This window comes from Xiphophorus couchianus, chromosome 2 (genome assembly GCF_001444195.1).
Source record: "Xiphophorus couchianus chromosome 2, X_couchianus-1.0, whole genome shotgun sequence".
Lineage (NCBI taxonomy): Eukaryota > Metazoa > Chordata > Actinopteri > Cyprinodontiformes > Poeciliidae > Xiphophorus > Xiphophorus couchianus.
This window is the reverse complement of record NC_040229.1, coordinates 28,349,441-28,366,229: the sequence shown is the minus strand read 5'-3', so window position 1 is coordinate 28,366,229 and position 16,789 is coordinate 28,349,441. Positions and strand designations below refer to the sequence as shown.

At 42.0% G+C, this 16,789-nt stretch overlaps 1 protein-coding gene across 3 annotated transcripts; it reads left to right on the top strand.

The window, feature by feature from the left end:
* Positions 1–305: 305 nt before the first annotated feature.
* Positions 306–13,903, top strand: LOC114156447 (polyamine deacetylase HDAC10). 3 transcript variants are annotated; one of them, XR_003597944.1, is made up of 21 exons: positions 306–588; positions 1,732–1,866; positions 2,796–2,892; positions 3,012–3,109; positions 3,293–3,397; positions 3,509–3,577; positions 3,685–3,811; positions 4,070–4,135; positions 4,200–4,259; positions 4,444–4,533; positions 4,610–4,716; positions 4,913–4,980; positions 5,280–5,499; positions 5,580–5,661; positions 5,741–5,826; positions 6,011–6,064; positions 6,168–6,249; positions 6,331–6,519; positions 6,590–6,749; positions 6,861–6,964; positions 7,124–13,903. XR_003597944.1 is itself a non-coding variant. In XM_028036906.1 (21 exons), exons 4-21 carry the CDS (start codon positions 2,833–2,835, stop codon positions 6,893–6,895), a joined length of 1,758 nt encoding a protein of 585 aa, XP_027892707.1. In that variant the 5' UTR covers positions 306–588; positions 1,626–1,648; positions 1,732–1,866; positions 2,796–2,832; the 3' UTR covers positions 6,896–13,903. The 3 variants fall into 3 exon arrangements, 2 of the variants coding, with proteins under 2 accessions (XP_027892707.1, XP_027892697.1); XM_028036906.1 differs by adding an exon at positions 1,626–1,648 and having other exon boundaries at positions 6,861–13,903; XM_028036896.1 differs by having other exon boundaries at positions 6,861–13,903.
* Positions 13,904–16,789: the final 2,886 nt, after the last annotated feature.

Genomic DNA, 16,789 nt, shown 5'->3' with positions numbered 1-16,789 from the left:
AGCGTCTTCAGTCAGAGGCGTCTCCCAGATTCTCTGTAACAATGACTGCTGCAGGAGATCCTTCCTGCCCAGCCATCAGTATCTACAACAACTCCCTGAAGAACGACTCATATCAGTTACAAAAACATTCTGCTGCCCTCTGGGATTAATAAAGTATATATATTTTTTTGTATTTGAAAATAATTTGAAACACACAGAAACAGAAAACAGGCTACCATGACGAGATGTCAGTCAGCCCTGGAGGAATACCGGACTCCGTCCAGTAGATGGCGCTCGTTCCCCGGCAGAATGTTAACTTCACACTCGGTGCTTCTCAGATGAACGTTCTGTTTACATGCTTCTTCCTTAATAAGCGTCTTCAGAGGTGCATTCAGACTGGAGACAATTCAGACGGTTTTTACATAAAGGTTTGAAGTAACCCAGAGTTATTCTTTATTCGTGCCGTAAGATCAAAAGTCAGGATAAAAATAAAAAAAAACAACTAAACTACGGAGGAGCTTTAGTTGTGATATTTCTCTCTGCGTCGACCATGGGGACAGCTCTGATTTACGATGAGGAGATGACCAAATACAAACTGCTCTGGGTTGAGTGAGTGTCAAGAACATGTTCACATCATATTTTGTCAGAATCGGATTCGCTGGCTTCTGTAACCCGGAGGTCACCATGTCGGCTACATTTACATGTTATTCCTACAGTAACTTCACTGTCACTTTTCACCTACTGCTTGCTATAGTGGCGCTTTTACGACATTTTAAAGATTGTTTATGAATATTTTTCAAATGCTACCACACACAGATTATTGCTCATCTCCACAAACGAGCTGCTTCTAAGTCAAACATTTCAAGCTGTCTTTACGCCCAGACACAGTCTCGCCCAGTAACCAGCGATGTTAACGTTTGTTGTGTTTGTTCCAAGTTTAACACGTTTTAGTTTTAGGAAAATATGCTTTAAAGCTTCTTATTTTGCTAAAACCACACCTGCCTTTTTGCAGTTGAAAAAGGTATTTAAGAATTAAAAAAAAAAAAAAAAAATTGCATGTTGAATTTTACAAAATAACAATCCAAATATAAGAAACGTGTTAGACTTTTAAAGTATAAATTTAAATAAAACCATCACAGCTTAGAGTAAAATTTCCGTCAGAAATGTAAAACATAAACTTAAACGATTTCATTCAGAACAAGACAGCAGCATTATTTCCAACTCTGCTGCAGAAATAATGCAATCCGTTATTTTAGTTGTTTATAATATTATCTAGACTTTGTATTTAATATTGTGATGGTGAATTAAGTAGGAATATAAAACAAACACTCAGTTAAACTCAGTTGTTTTTAAGTGTTTTTACTCTTCAAACTATCCCATTTTGTCACGCTTGTCTTTATGGAGCAACACACATTGAATTTTTCATCATTCCATGTTATAATTATGATTTTATAATTTGATGTTAGCTGTTTGATTAAAAATACTTCCAGACAGAGACGTTAAAGTGGTTTTCCACTTTATTAAGTGTAAAACCTAGTGTAATTTTCTTCCAACCAGTCATCCAGTTGCTCCAAATAGCAAAAACAAAGAAACAAAAAAAAACAAAACTGCTCACTTTAAAACATTTCTCTTCCATCACACTAAAGCATCCTCGCGTTGGATACTTCTGGTGGGTTAGCTATTTTTTGTATACATAGCTGTGACCGGTAGCATGATGTTTACGACTATATTACGTTGTTTTTGTTTCTGCAGCCCAGCATGTAAGATCGAGGTTCCCGAGCGGCTCTCGGTCAGTTATCAGGCCCTGGTCAGGACGGGTCTGTCTGACCGCTGTGTCGCTGTGCCGCCTCGTGAGGCCTCAGATGCAGAGATCCTGCTCGTCCACAGGTCGGTCCTGATTGCTGCCCTGTTGCAGCGCCGGCCCTTTAACACTGGGTCCTTCAGCAGATATTTGATTCAGGGCCCCCATCTCCTATTAGCACAACCAATCAAAACGTCGTTTTAAATGTTCCCAGTTTGATTGTGTTCCACATCCAACACAATCAAACTTCTGACTTTCAAGGTTTACTAGTTACAGGCAGTCGTGTGTGGAATAATTGTTGCGAGGAGTTAAAAGCTGTGTTTTTCAGCTTTTAAATCAAAACTAAATGTCCAAAAATCTTTTGTTAAACAAATACAATGAGGTTTTATTATGGTTGTTTTCTTTTATGAGTTTGTCTAGAGACTCACAGAATTCTTCAGAGATATGCTTTAGAAAAATACAAAGGAAATATTCAGCTGTTTTAGTTCTGATGATGCCGTATGTATAAAAAAAAAATTAATAAGCTTATGCTTCTGGTTCAGTCTTTGCTTTGAGTTCTTGTCTTTGATAGGAGTTTTCAATATTGCTTCTTCTGTTTCTGTATTACTTTTATCTTGTCTTTTTATTCTTCTGTATTGTTTTTTCAGCATTGTTTTTTTCTTTTGGAAAAAAAAAAGAGTTGCCGTAAAAAGGACAGAATTAAATAATAACACTTTTGTAACTATAGCATATAAACATATAGCGGTAGTCAATATAATAATGAAATACCAATATTAAACTACGCGTTCTAATGTAATGTCTCAGCTATTTTAAAGAATTTCAAATGGGGTTTATTTTTTATAAATGTAACAACAAATTTACATGTGCGCTTGGGGGCCTCCTGCTGGTCTGAATTTGTTCATGCATTGATTTCCCTCTGCGACTGTTACGATGGACTGAATTTATTCACCTCCTCATTAATATGAAATAAACGTTCAATATGAAATAAACGTTCTCATCATGCTGCTGTCTGCAGTGAGGAATATCTGGAGGGTGTGAAAAAGACTCCGCACATGACTTTGGAGGACTTGAAGGAGTTCACCCTTCAGTATGGGGACGTCTACTTCCACCCAGTTAGTCCCCTATTCATCAGCTGTGTATTACATGTGTATTACAGATGTCCCTCTTTCACTCTCCGGTTGTGTTGCTCACTTTTTTTAATCCCTATTTTCTTAATTGTTTACTGCTGCAGAATATCTATCACTGCGCCAAGCTGGCTGCAGGGTCTGCTCTGCAACTGGTGGACAGTGTCATGACAGGGACGGTCAGGAACGGCATGGCTCTGGTTAGGTACGGGTCGAAATGTGTGAATTATGTTTTGCGTTGTTCCATTTTATGCCCCTACCTTGTTGCAACGAGGCTTTTAACATGAACTGTAACATATATAGGAGGAAAAACAGAGTGGAAACAGTAAATTTTAGCTGATGCCACGACTGGGAAGAAACGTACGTGTTTCCTGTTGTCGCTTTGCAGACCGCCGGGACACCACAGCATGCGCAGTGCTGCCAGTGGTTTCTGTGTGTTCAACAACGTGGCCATAGCAGCGAGATATGCTAAGCAAAAACATGGAGCCAAAAGGTATTTCGACCTTTTTTTTTTTTTTTAAATCTTTCTCACAGTTTGGTCTAATTGTGCCGACGTCTGCTGGACTCGCGTTCGCTTAAAGCAGCTTAAATGCTTCTTCTTCAGGGTGCTAATAGTAGACTGGGACATACATCACGGTCAAGGGGTGCAGTATTGCTTTGAAGATGATCCGAGGTGGGCCCTTTTGTCAAATCGCAACCTGTGAAAGTATGAGAGGATGCAACAGGTTTTCAGCATAACTCTGGTGTTTTATTCACTGAGGGTTTTGTGGTGTTCCGCAGTGTTCTGTACTTTTCTTGGCACCGCTATGAGCACCAGAAATTCTGGCCCAATCTTAGAGAGTCAGACTACGATAGCGTCGGCAAAGGAAGCGGAGCTGGCTTCAACATAAACGTGCCTTGGAATAAGGTGAGTAGGTCGAAAAATTGACTGGTGTATTGATTTAGCCAGTATTAATTCTGATTGGTTGGTTAAGGCGGGAGACCGCACTCACTGTCCTACTGTCACAAATGTAACCATGTTGCATTACCAAAGGTCTGCTCATCTATAAACCTTAAGCTTTTGTTACTTTTGCAAATTTATCCCGATATTTTGTCATTTGGACTTTGTTATTTTGAAATAAGGGATAAATATTCGCTCACCAGAGTCATCACTCTGACATTTCAGGTGGGAATGGAAAACAGCGACTATCTGTCAGCCTTCTGCCATGTCCTCCTGCCAGTAGCGTATGAGGTGAGACATTTTTAGGACACATTTGTTTAAGACTGAATTGTGACCTTTTGATTCTTCCTCACAGTTTTGCCCAGACTTGGTTTTGGTGTGCGCAGGCTTTGACTCGGCTGTCGGCGACCCAGAGGTACCAAAAAAAACAAAAAAACAACAGAAATTCCTCTTGTGCAAAGTGGACTTATTTACACATTTTGCATGCATGCATTCTCTCTTACAGTTCTATCTTATGAATCCACTTTTAAAAAAAGCCTTTGAATCGACATCAAAAACATTCAAATTACTTGCTTTGTTGTTTGTTTTTTTTTGGCCAGGGAGAGATGTGTGCCACTCCGGACATCTTCGCCCACTTAACTCACCTCCTAATGAACCTAGCTGGAGGAAAACTGTGTGCTGTACTGGAGGTATGATTAACAGTAATTAACTGTCTTATTTAACTGACTTTCAAAGTATTTTATGCATTTCTACATTTTCCTTTAGGGAGGATACAACTTGACTTCTCTCGCACAATCCGTGTGCCAGACTGTTCAGACTTTGCTCGGCGATCCGCTGCCTCGGCTCGCAAACCTCGGGAGTCCCTGTGAAAGGTCGGGTCAAACGCAAACTGAGCGTTGCAGGAAATCGCGCAACGTTTTCCTTCTTCCTGGCAATTATGCTCTACTTCGTCCTTATCTTTCTCATGAAATGAAAACGAGCGTCGAGTTTGCGGCTGTAACTTGACAGAGAAATAGAAACTTGAGCGGCGTGAATCTTGAAATCGGTGGTTTTATTGCTGTTTCTCAGTGCACTCGAGTCTCTTCAGTGTGTCCGATCGGTCCTGAGGCGGTACTGGCCCATCCTCAAGCATGCAGGTAGAACAGCCACGCAGCAGTTGTTCAGAGTTACTTTGTTGTTCCAGCACGACACAGAATATGCCTTGTTATTCAGTAGTTCATTAATAAAGTGGGATAATGTTGTCTTATACATGTTATAAGTGCAGACTACCCTACTTTTTGTGGTTATTTTAATCGTTTTCTTAGTGGAGCTCAACAACTCCTGCCATAAGTTCATGGAAATAGAGAAAACTTTCATCTTTTTTAAGATGTAGAAATGTTCATTTTATTTCCTTATTTCTGTACCCCTTGTCTCGTGCGGTTTCCCGTTTCTCCAGCCGATCCGCCTACGACGGACGTCGGCTCCAGACGCATCAAACTGGCAAAAGCAGAGGAAGAAAGGAGCCGGGAGGAAAAAGTTTGGCCTGAGCCCGCAGAGCGCCTGCGTCCTCCCGTTTGTTCCGCGTCGGCGCTTCCCGACGACGCGGCTTGTCCAGACGGCTTGAAACGCCTCACCTCCTCCGAAGATCTGGGACCGCTTTTAGGCCGCAGAATAAAGTGAGAAGCACTCAAGAGTCGCACGCCTTGTTTGACGAGCGTTTTCCCCCCCGCTCGCTAACTGAGCCGTTTCCTTGAAGGACAGAAGTTGCGGGTGACGCGGACGGTGTCGCCACCTTCTCGAGACTTTACACCCTGATTGAGAAAATGAGCACAAACGAGGTAAAATCAAGACATTGTTTGGGGTTCCTTCTCCCTCCACTGGCTTGTTGTGTGTTGATTTTATTTGAACGGTTCTCAGATCGGCAACGGCGTGGCGCTGGTCCCCGATGTCGCCGCAGCAGTCAAGTGTGTTGTCCAGGACCTCGGCTCTGACCTCGTCAACCGGTACAGAAGTCAAATCTTACGCAGACTGTGTTGTATGTTTTGACAAAAACCACATAGAAGTGTTGAGCTTCACTTTTAAAGTAACCGCTCAACATTTAGGGGAATACACACTTTGGCTACTCAAAATAAATGAGTAATAAATGCTTTCAGATCAGCCTGAATTGTTTCACTCGTCTTCCTTCAGGGTTTTAGTGGTTTGTGTCGGCAAAGAGGAGCTGAATTACGCCACGGCAGACGGGTAATAGTGATTTAAGCCCTACTGCACTTTTTACAAAAGCCTTGCAGAAAAGACTTTCAGCGGGAATCCCAATTTTATTACGAAAAAAAATCTCTGTTTTAAGGAAAATGCTTGTCGTACAAATCAGCGGTGAAGACAAAGAGGAACAGAAGTGCAAATATTATATTCCAATGTGTTTAAAGAAGGTGAGATAACTTTAAAACACACACACACACAATGCTGACTGCATCTCACAAACATGACGTGTGGTTTTCTTGTCCTCGCAGGGTTGCGGTGACACGGTAGGATTCATCCAGGCGGTCCTTGGCCTCCTCCTACCTCTGGGATACGAGTACGACCCGGGCCTTGTCCTTTTGAGTCGCATGCCAGGAAGCGGAGTGGGCGACTGTACGTGGCAGCAACTAATTGGCCTGCTGAAGGGCTTCGCAAAGGGACACACTCTGGTTCTGATGCAGGTGAGACGACTGGAGCAAGTTTGAAGTCGAAGTCTTTATAAACTGTATTTATTTATTTTTTGTCTTTAAGACGAATGATGGGGCATGTATGGGTCCTACTGCCTCCGTCCTCCTCGGGCACCCTGCGCCTCCTCTGCAGGAGCTTCTGACTCGGCTCCCAGACGACGGAGATGCTTTGGAGAGGATGAGAGAGAGGCTGCAGGCTGACTGGAAAATGCTGCAAACAGCAGGTGAATGGACTTGCTGCAAACCCTTCCATGTTGGGCAATAACCCCAACCTCTCAAAACTCCAAATTACATGACGTATACTAACAAACACTTACCTGTATGTGTGTCTTAAGTATCTTCAGGCAATGGAGAGACAGCTAAAAGCTGAAGCTGTCCTGCTGCTGTTTATCTTTGTGGAGCTGATGGACGATTTGACATATTTGACACTCAGCAGCCAGTAAACCCCGCACTCTGTTCATTTCTATATGCTGTTTTATACTCTAAACTATGTTTCAGTTCAATGATTTTCTAAGTTTCATACATTCTTAAATGTATTTGTACTAGCCAGTCTAATGCTGTACTAGTGAAACGTTGTTTTTTCTTCATGGAATGCTAGGTGGCTAACGACGTTGTACCTTTTGTGGCGTCTAAACGTCATTTCCGGTCCCCTGGCCCCCCCCCTGTTCCGGCGCCTATGCACACACCCCTAACTCATCCTCGTACCTCAAGAGAACTTTTCTAATTCCCTTAAAACGGGATGAACCGTGAGTATTGATTCTGTGTTTAATCTCCTCCACTATTAAAATCAATAGAAAAGCTTTTTGGTGCTGTCCAGACAAAGGAGAATGTTTTAGCGTCAACCTCCCCCTGCCCCCCCACCCACAAATTACTTCCGCCTCTGCAAGAAAGCCCATTCTTTCCGGACAGCAGGTTGTTCTTTGCTTCGTAGTATCTGTGCCAGATCAGTCATTTTCATCTACTTGATATATAAACCGTGAAAAGGCTTGCACCGAATTTAACCGCCTTTCTTGAATTGGACGACGTATTTACCTCCAATTGAGTCGGCATGATTAAACGTTTGTTGAATTTTAATCAGGGTACAACGTCCTGATAGCCATTCCGCTTGTACAAAGATCCTTTCTCTCACATGGCGGCGCAGCATTAGTCCACTTCGTTGACATCTGGGACATAAAACAAAGACTAACCTTCACTGGGACTTTAACTAGAACTCTTTGATATGTTATGGCCTTTCATGTGTACATTAAAACGGGTGGAAATGCCTTAAACAGCCTTTGAGGTGGGGGTGGGGGGGTGTATTGTTTGAACATCGCCCTCGAAGTGAAAACTGTCGCAGCGTTCCGTGGTGAGGAGGTGTAAAAGTTCCTCTGAGTCTTATGTAAGGAGGAGTTCCTCCTGACGCTCCGAGCTGGATATTAACACTGCCAGATGATTCAATATAATCTGCAGCCAGGAAATTCATTCTCTGAAATGAAAGAGAAATCCAATTTCCCCTTTATACTTCTCATTTGAATATAAATCAAAAGCCTGGTTCAAACGCTTCAAATTAAAAACATGAAAATATGTCGGGGCTTCAGTTGGTTGAGCTGCAAAACTGGTTCTGTCTCTTAGAGTTTTCCCCCTTACTTGTTACTGGATTGTGTGGTTTTTTTTTTTTGGTTTTTTTTTTATCTGTGCAAAATGGTTTAATTAGATGATTAAAACACTGAACAAAAAAGCTTAACCTCAGTTTGGCTCCAGTGAGCCATAATGTGGAATTCCTCACTCTTGTGAAGAATCGCTAGGATTCATATTACTTCTTTTCCCTGTGATTTATTTTGAGATCATCTAACAGTTTGATGCATTTTCTATTATGTGACACAAGTGCTTTTTAAGAAACTGCAGGAAATAAAAAATGTGAGCAATTAAAAAAAAAACAACAACTGTTTTCCACAAGATGTAGATAGATTTTACAATTTCTGAACAAGAAATGAAGGGAAAATGAAATAATTGAAACATGAAATCCAGCTTACCTAAACATGCTTTTGAGAGGAAAAACAGAACTTTGAAATAAAGATGGAATCTGTCGTTTGAGATGTAGGACATAAAAGAAAAAGTCAAACTTATCATTTTTAACATCCTCCGTCTTTGCTGCGGATTTGTTTCAAAGCTTAAGATTCTAAAAGAAAAAAATCCAGCTTTTCAAAATGACTTTGCTTTTGTTTTTGCAAACTACACAACTTTAAAAGTTCATATCACACATCTGGCTACTCTCTTATGCGGCGTGGATTTTTCCCCCACTGAAAACAGAACTACATTTCAGGTCGGGGAATCCAAAAGTTGCCCTTCTGAAATAACATTGAGTGCAAAATAAGATATGGTAGAAAACGAAATTGCTAGCGTCCGGAGAAAACCCATTCCTGTTGGGGCTGGAACCTTCGTATTTGCACGTTTCTGGTACACTTGAAAACCCGACGCACAACTGACATCTGCATACAACAACGACGGATGACGAAGCTGCTTCTCTGGGCCCACAGGGCTTTAACCTTTGCTCCAAAAGACGATTTGATAAGACGCTGGAAGAGACTGCTGTTGTGTTCATGTGTTTTTGCGTCACTGAAGCTTTTCAAGCCTAAAGTAGCATCTCAATGCTAAACATGCAGCAGCACAAACATCCCTAATGCTAATGTCAGCATCCACCGAAGTATTTTTTTCAGAGTTACACGAATGACTTGTAGAGTAGCTACTTTACACCAATCTGATTGTTGAACAACGTAACAGATTAAGTATCTTTGTTGTTGAGCTCATATGTCTATTTATTCGAGAACTTAGCAGCAAAAAGGGGGTTTGTGACGATTAAGATGTGAATGGACTCTTCAATTAACTTGATTAAAATTTTTTAGTCAAGTCACATGGCTAGCATTTTTTAAAATTCTGTCTCATTGCATTTTATTCTACACATGCACCGTCTTACCCACATCCGCTTTCAGGTCAAAGCGATCCGGCCTGCAGCTGTAAATACTGTAGAGAGCATCTGGAGGGAAGGTTAGATGATTGCCTGTATCGACTGTATTGACTTTCATCCTGTAAAATGACCCAGCACAGCTTTTTATTCGACAGCCAGCCACCTCCAGTGACAGATACTTGATGGAGCTCCCCCCCCCTCATATTTTTGTCTTCTTCTCCTCCTCCTCCTGCTCTGGAGAAGCGAATCCCTCATCAAACCAAATGCAACTTGGAACATCTAACATAGCACTTTGTTGCGTCGTTGCGCACAGCATTGGCTCCGAAAGGCCGTCGCTCCAGACGTTACCAGAGAGACGACTGCATGTGTCAGCTGCCTGACAGAAGACGTGGAACTGACACGCTGCCCCGCTGTGTGGTTTCCATGACAATCGGGGTGCAATGCCACAACAATCATTTAAAATTTGAAGGTAGCGGCGGCGTGTTTCCCCTTCAGTTATCATCATCTCACCTTAAAGTTCAGAGTAGAGGATGAGAGTACCTCCAGATGGACATGTTCCCAGATAACCAGCACATCATCAGCAGTTTAATCAGCAGCTGGGTTGAAAAAAAAAAAACAAGTTCAGCTCTCCGTTGGACAAGTCAAGCTTTAACGACGACGGTAATAGAGGATAAAGCCAACGGTTGGGGAACTTGCTAGGGCTCCGATGTGTGACGGTGTGAGACTCAGATGGTGATTCAGTGCCACAGAGGCAGCTGCCACGAAATCCAACTGACAGCATCATGTCTCATCTGAGACGCCCTGTGGCCAAACAAACGGCGGCTCATTAAAGGCTCCGTTTGGACCGTCTGTGCCGAACGGGGAGCGAGGTGACATTGACTCGTAATGTGGTCGACCGAGGTGGTGTGTGAGCTAGGAGGAGGTGTGTGTGTGTGTGTGTGTGTGTGGTAATAAAGCTCGACAGTTTTCTTTAGCCTCCATACTCCATGACCTCTTACCAGTTGCACTTGAGCTTCAGGTGCGCTGTCTCCTGAGTTAGCTGAGAGAGTCAAGCTGGAGCTGACAGGCAGCGACGCAATCTGTGCGTTTAGGTGTGAGGCTCACGTGCAAAACGCGTGATGTTCTAGTCAACCCACCCACGGCTGTGAAAGACTTCGTCAAAGGTTTTTTTTTTTTTTGTCGAAGCATTGTGCAAACGTGACATCATTGTTTCTGTTCTGAAAAGTCTTTGAAATGCAGAGGTTCAAGGTCAGTAGTTAGGGTGGCAGAAAGTGTTACGGAAACAACGATGTCTGAGTCAGTGCTGAAAATGTAGCGTCGTCGTTTTGTGGAAGACGGACAGACCAGACAAAAACATCCCCAGCACTTGCACATCAAACGTTCCTCTTTATTAAAACATGCTTTAGTTCATTTTGAACATAAACGCTTGGTGGCTTAAAGGGGCAGTACTACGTAAAGTCTACTTTGCTGGAAGTCCTTGAATCCCCCCACCTTGCAACCATTCAGCTGTGCAGAATGCTTGGTGGGACCTAACGCCACCTTCAAAGACGCAGCTCAACCTCACAGAGGGGCTCTTTCTTCCCCTGTGCCCCCCCCCGCTCAGCTCCTTCAGACTAGCCAGCAGCAATTAGCAAACACCTGTTGGAACTGCTCATTGTAGGAGCCACTTCTTCAGTGCAACGCTGGTAAAAACGTTGTCAAAGGGTTAATAGAGAAGCCATGTTGCGATGACTTCCTCAATGTAGAGTTTCAGAAAGAGCAGGAGTTTGTTTTTTAAAGAGACAAGGCCCCATTTCAAGACAGTCAAATTTCTTTTGTCATATTTGATATATACAAAATTTCTTATTACAATTGAAGGTGTAATTGTCACTTTGTTGTGCTATAAAATTATTCTATGTGGCTGGAAAACACATAATACTGCCCCTGCAATATATTTTTAGCCCATTTTACCATATTTTCAAGGCTGTGCGGTAATTCTAAACCCAGCACAGGGTGTCTATAACTTCAGAGCACTTTCTTTAACTGGACAGTCACCTCTTAGAAAACTGCTTCATTCATTCAGCCGCAGCTCTTTGAAATGTTAAAAGGTGAAATAATGATTTCATTAGATTTTTTCCTGTGCACGTTATCTGCATTGTGAGTCATACTGTAGTTGTTTTGGGGTTTGTTTGTTTTTTTGTCGCTCAACGCGATTGACAGTCATCAGCTTCGTTTTTAACCACAACGGAGCCCCTGACTGCGTGCTATAAAGACACCCGCCGCTGCGTGTGCTGAGAGAGGAGGAGGATTTTATGAAGACTTAACATTTCATCCATTATTCATGGAGAAGTGGAGGAGACCCAGTGAGACGGGAGCCACTTCCATCACTGCTCTGTTATGTTTGACTCGTTCAGATGAGTGAGTCAAACGAACCGCTGGGAATCCCTCCCTCTCTCTGAGCAAAAAGTAAAAAATAAAAAATAAAAAGCCCACTGCCGCAGGACATTTTCTTTCTGTTGTTTTGGCTTCCAGGTGTCCAACCCGCGCTAACAAATGTGGCTCCGTGCTCCTAATTAAATGTCATTTTTCTTAGACGATCTTATTAAAAACAGAAACTGGGCGCAAAGGAGCAGGCCTTAACATTGTCCAATCGATAAACATATGATTGACAGATTTACTGTTGCTGCGTTTTCATTGCAAATGTGCGCAAAACGTTGTCAATGATAATGTTGGGAAAAAAACATGCAATTTTTCAATTCCAGCGTTTCCGTTAAATAAGAAATGGAGTTGAAGTCACGTGTGAATATTTGTGTTCACTCACGCGACAAGTCATTTAAAAACATGCCTTGCCGTCATTCTCCAACTGCTTTCTGTCTTCTTACTCTTCTTCGTGGTTGGCGCCACTAGCAACATCCGGTTGTTGTTCATGTGACTCGTGTGATGCGAAAAAAGTTTTCAATTGCAGTTTGGCGACAAACCCTAATTTCAATATGGCCGAAAAACTACCTCGTCCTAGCGACAAGCCTTTTTTATAGAGAAACTAGTTTTTTTTTTCAAAATTACCGTGTTTCCATTAAGCTAATTTATTGTCAAAATGTCAATTTGCTCAATTATCTGGTCAATGAAAACGCAGCTTGTGTTCTCTATGCACGGAGCTCTGCAGCATGTGCTTTACTGCGGCTCCTCTGAAAAGGAAACACGTGTACTGCTTCGTTTTGAACAATAACAAGTAGGAGGAATCTATTATTTGCCGTCATTCATATGCAAAGCTATCCTCCATAGGAACATCCTCCTCTTCAGTCTGCACTCAGTGTTTTGCTGCTGCTTTGTTAGTCGTGTGTCGGTGTGTGCTTGAGTTTAAGGGGGAAAAACATCATCCTATATCAATTATGTCGAGTGGCCTCTTCAGGCTGATTAGCACATAAGAGGCCGAGCCAAGCGCTTTGTTCTGGAAGCATACAGAGACGGGTCGGTGTGTGTGTGTGTGTGTGTCGGCGGAAAGGCTGTGGAGGACCATCGAGGTTTGATCAAAACCGAGCTCATTGGCTCGGAGTGAAACGTCCTCTGTGTTTGGCTGTTCTCCCAAAAACAGACAAATAGCCAATTTGTTTAGAATAATTGCTGTTATTTTGTCCCCAGAGCCAGGTTGCCTGGTGCTCGCCTCTGTTGCCTTACAGCCATAAGGTTCACATTCTGGTCTTTTTCATAGTTTTGTTCTTTCAGCGTACTACGGCGTCCTCCCACGGTCCATCTGCGTTACGTTTATTGGTTATGCTAAGTTGCACTTATGTGGGAGAGTGTGTGTGTGTGCGTGCGTGGTTGTGTCTGTGTTGACCATGTGTCGGCCTGGTGCCTCTTACCCCCGCTCCAAAACCACAAGGCAAACGCAACGGTCATCCATCTCTGAGCCATGCTTTTGCCATCGGCTGAAACATTTAGGGACGATAGACCTATTCTTTTTCTCGAGATAAGATAACTTCCCCGTGGTTTTCTCAAGATAGCAGATTGACTGATGTGTGTGTTGAACGTTGAACAACAGTGGGACAGGATGAGGTAACAAGTTCACTTTCCGGTAGTTTTTGCAAGATAACGAGTCAGTTTCCCCGATGGCTTTCCCAAGATCACAAGTTAACATCCCAAAGGTTTTCTTGAGATAACGAGTTGATTGGTGTGTGTGTGTTAATCCTCACACCGTCCTTCTAATGCATGCCACAGTAGCGGGAGGTCACTTATAAGTGTACAGCATGTACGTGTGACCTTTTTCCATCGGAAACAAGTAAGATAATCGTCTTGTTATCTCAAGAAAACAATTAGTGTCTTCTCGTGATGATGGAAGAAATGATCTTGAGAAAACATCACGGTCACAGCTGCTGAGAGCAGCTTTGTTCTGTAGCGGCTGGGAGGGATGGAAGCAGGACGAGTCACTGAAATTATTTTACTGTTGTAGACAAAAAACAAAAAACGATAGCAAAGCATCATTGTAGAAGCAGTTATTCACTGTTGAACCAACACCAAACTGCTTTGAGCAAATGAAAAAAGACAAATGCAAAAGCAACATGAGAAATGATCTTAAGTTCAGCCTGTTGCATCAGTCCTGCTTCAAAAATGATTTCCTTTGAACAGCAATCTTGAAGTCTGTAAGTGCAAAAATAATTATTTAAAGTAACCATTCACCTGTCATGATTATAAGGAATAATTTCCCATGTAATGTCAGACCTTTTGTGTTGCTTTGGTTTGCATCAAACCATTACAACATGAGAAAACAGCACAAAAGTAAGTTTTACTCTAACATGACTCTTAGTTCTCTGTTTCTCTCCACTGTTACATTCATGCTTTGCTCTTAATTTGATTTAATCCCACTTGAAATCCGTCTGTTGGACTGCAGTTGCCACAACGTACATCTTGTACCAATACATGATGTATACATGTTGTAACTGGTCTTATTATAGCCACGTGTGTTTGTTGTTGTGGTTTCTCAGCTTTGTTTTCTCACTTCCCGCAGGTCTAGAGGCTGACTTCTAGGGTGTTAACTTGTGCTCTCTCTATGCTTCTTTCTCTGCTCTCCTTTTAAACCCGATCCCTTTCTTCCGGTCTGTCGTCTCTGTGTCCATTAAAGTTGAAATAAATCCCTCTAAAATTCTAATAAAGTATTCTGTATGTGTGTGTAGAATCTACACACACCCGGAGTCTCCGTGAGGGCTTTACCATTGACCTTAAGGCAGTTCTTTTGCAGCAGGTTTTTTAAACCCATTACTGAACAATACGTCTGATTTTCCTCTCTTCTAACCTGAAGATGAAGAGCGACTGCTCGTTCGCACGGGAAGCTCCTGCGAACCTTGGAATTATCACTTCTGAAATATTCAGACGTTGCCTCAGTGGGAAAAGAACAGCAAGACTGCAGGATTCATGCAGCTAATTGGCTTGCAGAATTTCCTCTGAATGCCTACTGTAACTGCGTTCACCTTTTACACACAGTAGGGGTGTGTGTGCAAAATTAATAGATACCCTTCAAGTCTTTCAGGCCTGTAATCATCCAGCCTTTCACAATCTGCAGGAATCAGAGCTTTATTGTTGGGAGGGATTGTATGCAAGCATCTATCACTGCAGATGAAAGTGCCTGGGAGATAACTGCAGGTTGAAGTGATGATGGCGGTACAGCGTAGCCCTCTGTGGGTAAGAAAGAATTGAAATGGTCGAGATATTCACGAATATGTTCTGCTTTCTTTGCATTTTATTAAAATTCATTTCTAGAAGTGGGAAAGCTTTACTTGATTTTAAAAGCGCCACCAGTGGCAGAAAATGTACAACTCCATGCAGAAAATGATGCACTAAGAACAAAAAGGCTTTAGTTTAATGCAACATGTTGCTGAAATCAGTCAAACGTATTACTCAGATTTGTGACCCTGAATTGTTCCTTTAGAAACATGTCTTCTATACAAGTGTGGGTTGCATTAACTTGAAATTGCAATTATAGAACTTTTAAAGAGAAATAAATAGCCTTTTACGCATCCAAAGTGGTGACGCATTGTTTTCATATATTGCACAAACATGGCTGTTGTGTTTTGCAGCTTCAGTTACCTTTCACATTCTGTTAGATTACTGTTCAACGGCCAGCAGATGTAGTTTTACTCACCGAGAACCACAATGTTGCTCTGAACAAAATCAGCTTACTCCTTTTTATTGCCAATATAAGGGCAGCTGAAGCAAACCTACGCTGGGACCAGGTTTTGGGGTAAATGCAACAGACCAGGGTTATTTTCAACAAGCGTTTGGAAATGAAAGTTTCAGGTCAGTTTTGAAAAACCTGACCAAAACCAGAAAACCTGTGGAAGAAGGACACCAAGCAATGGAAGTGAAAATGCTAAAAATTTTAATTTTAATCAGAAGGGGTTTTAAATATTGACACGTTGTTGTGGGCGGCGTCGCTTGACACGTTGTGGGCGGCGGCGTCATTTACTTCACAGGGAATTAATCCACTCTTGGCCGTTTCCAGTTGCACTAAACATAAGATGAGCAAGCATTAGGCAGTAGCACCAGACATATTGTTTCAGGAGTTTACCGTACAAATCATGCATGAACTCTGATGTAGGATCACCACCACTGCAAGGCTTGGTTACTTTAGAGTTACCCACCTTTTTCACCCTGTGGTAAAACAAAATCCATCGACGTCAGAAAGGCAGTTAGCGTCTTCATAGAAATATCACCTTGAGACATCACTGCCAGAGAGAAAGTAAGATAAGATTTGTCATTGTCATCAACAGATTACGAGACTGAGATTTGCTCGACTCGAGTTAAGATGCAGGTTATGTGTATATACATAATATACAAAGATAAAGAAATAAATAGTACAAAATGAGAAATAAATAGACATCAGAAGATGGTTGCAGCACCTGGAGGTGTCGCAACAGAATTTACATTTTTAGCAAAGTGGTGTCAAGAGCAGAAGTTCTTATGCCTTTGAATTTAGTGCCATGATTGCCATCGGGTAAAAAACTGTTTTTTTTTTTTGTTTTTTTTTTTAGGCGATTTGTCCTGGTTTTTATTGCTCTGTAATAAAGTAGTTAACAATATTTAATTAATCCATCCCAACCAAACCTTTATACTTACAAATGTTTATCCTGTGACCCTCTTCTCCAGAAGCAATTGGCAAACATAATCCTGTTGGCAACAGTGTCATGTCAGTTGCATGAAGTAACACAGCAATCTTAGTGGATCCATTGATTTTTGGCAGCTAGAGTGAAATCAGCCATTTGTCACAAAAATATAACCGGTCACAAGATCTATTCAGATGCCAAATGAGACAAGGGCTTCTTAGATTTGAAGACACAAAAAGCCAGCCTA

Excerpts from the sequence above, each read along its gene's own strand:
- LOC114156447 (XM_028036896.1), top strand. The coding sequence starts at position 530 with ATGGGGACAGCTCTGATTTACGATGAGGAGATGACCAAATACAAACTG. Across the intron at positions 4,136-4,199 it reads TCCTGCCAGTAGCGTATGAG|TTTTGCCCAGACTTGGTTTT; the intron begins GTGAGACATTTT and ends TCTTCCTCACAG. Across the intron at positions 4,717-4,912 it reads CTCGGGAGTCCCTGTGAAAG|TGCACTCGAGTCTCTTCAGT; the intron begins GTCGGGTCAAAC and ends GCTGTTTCTCAG.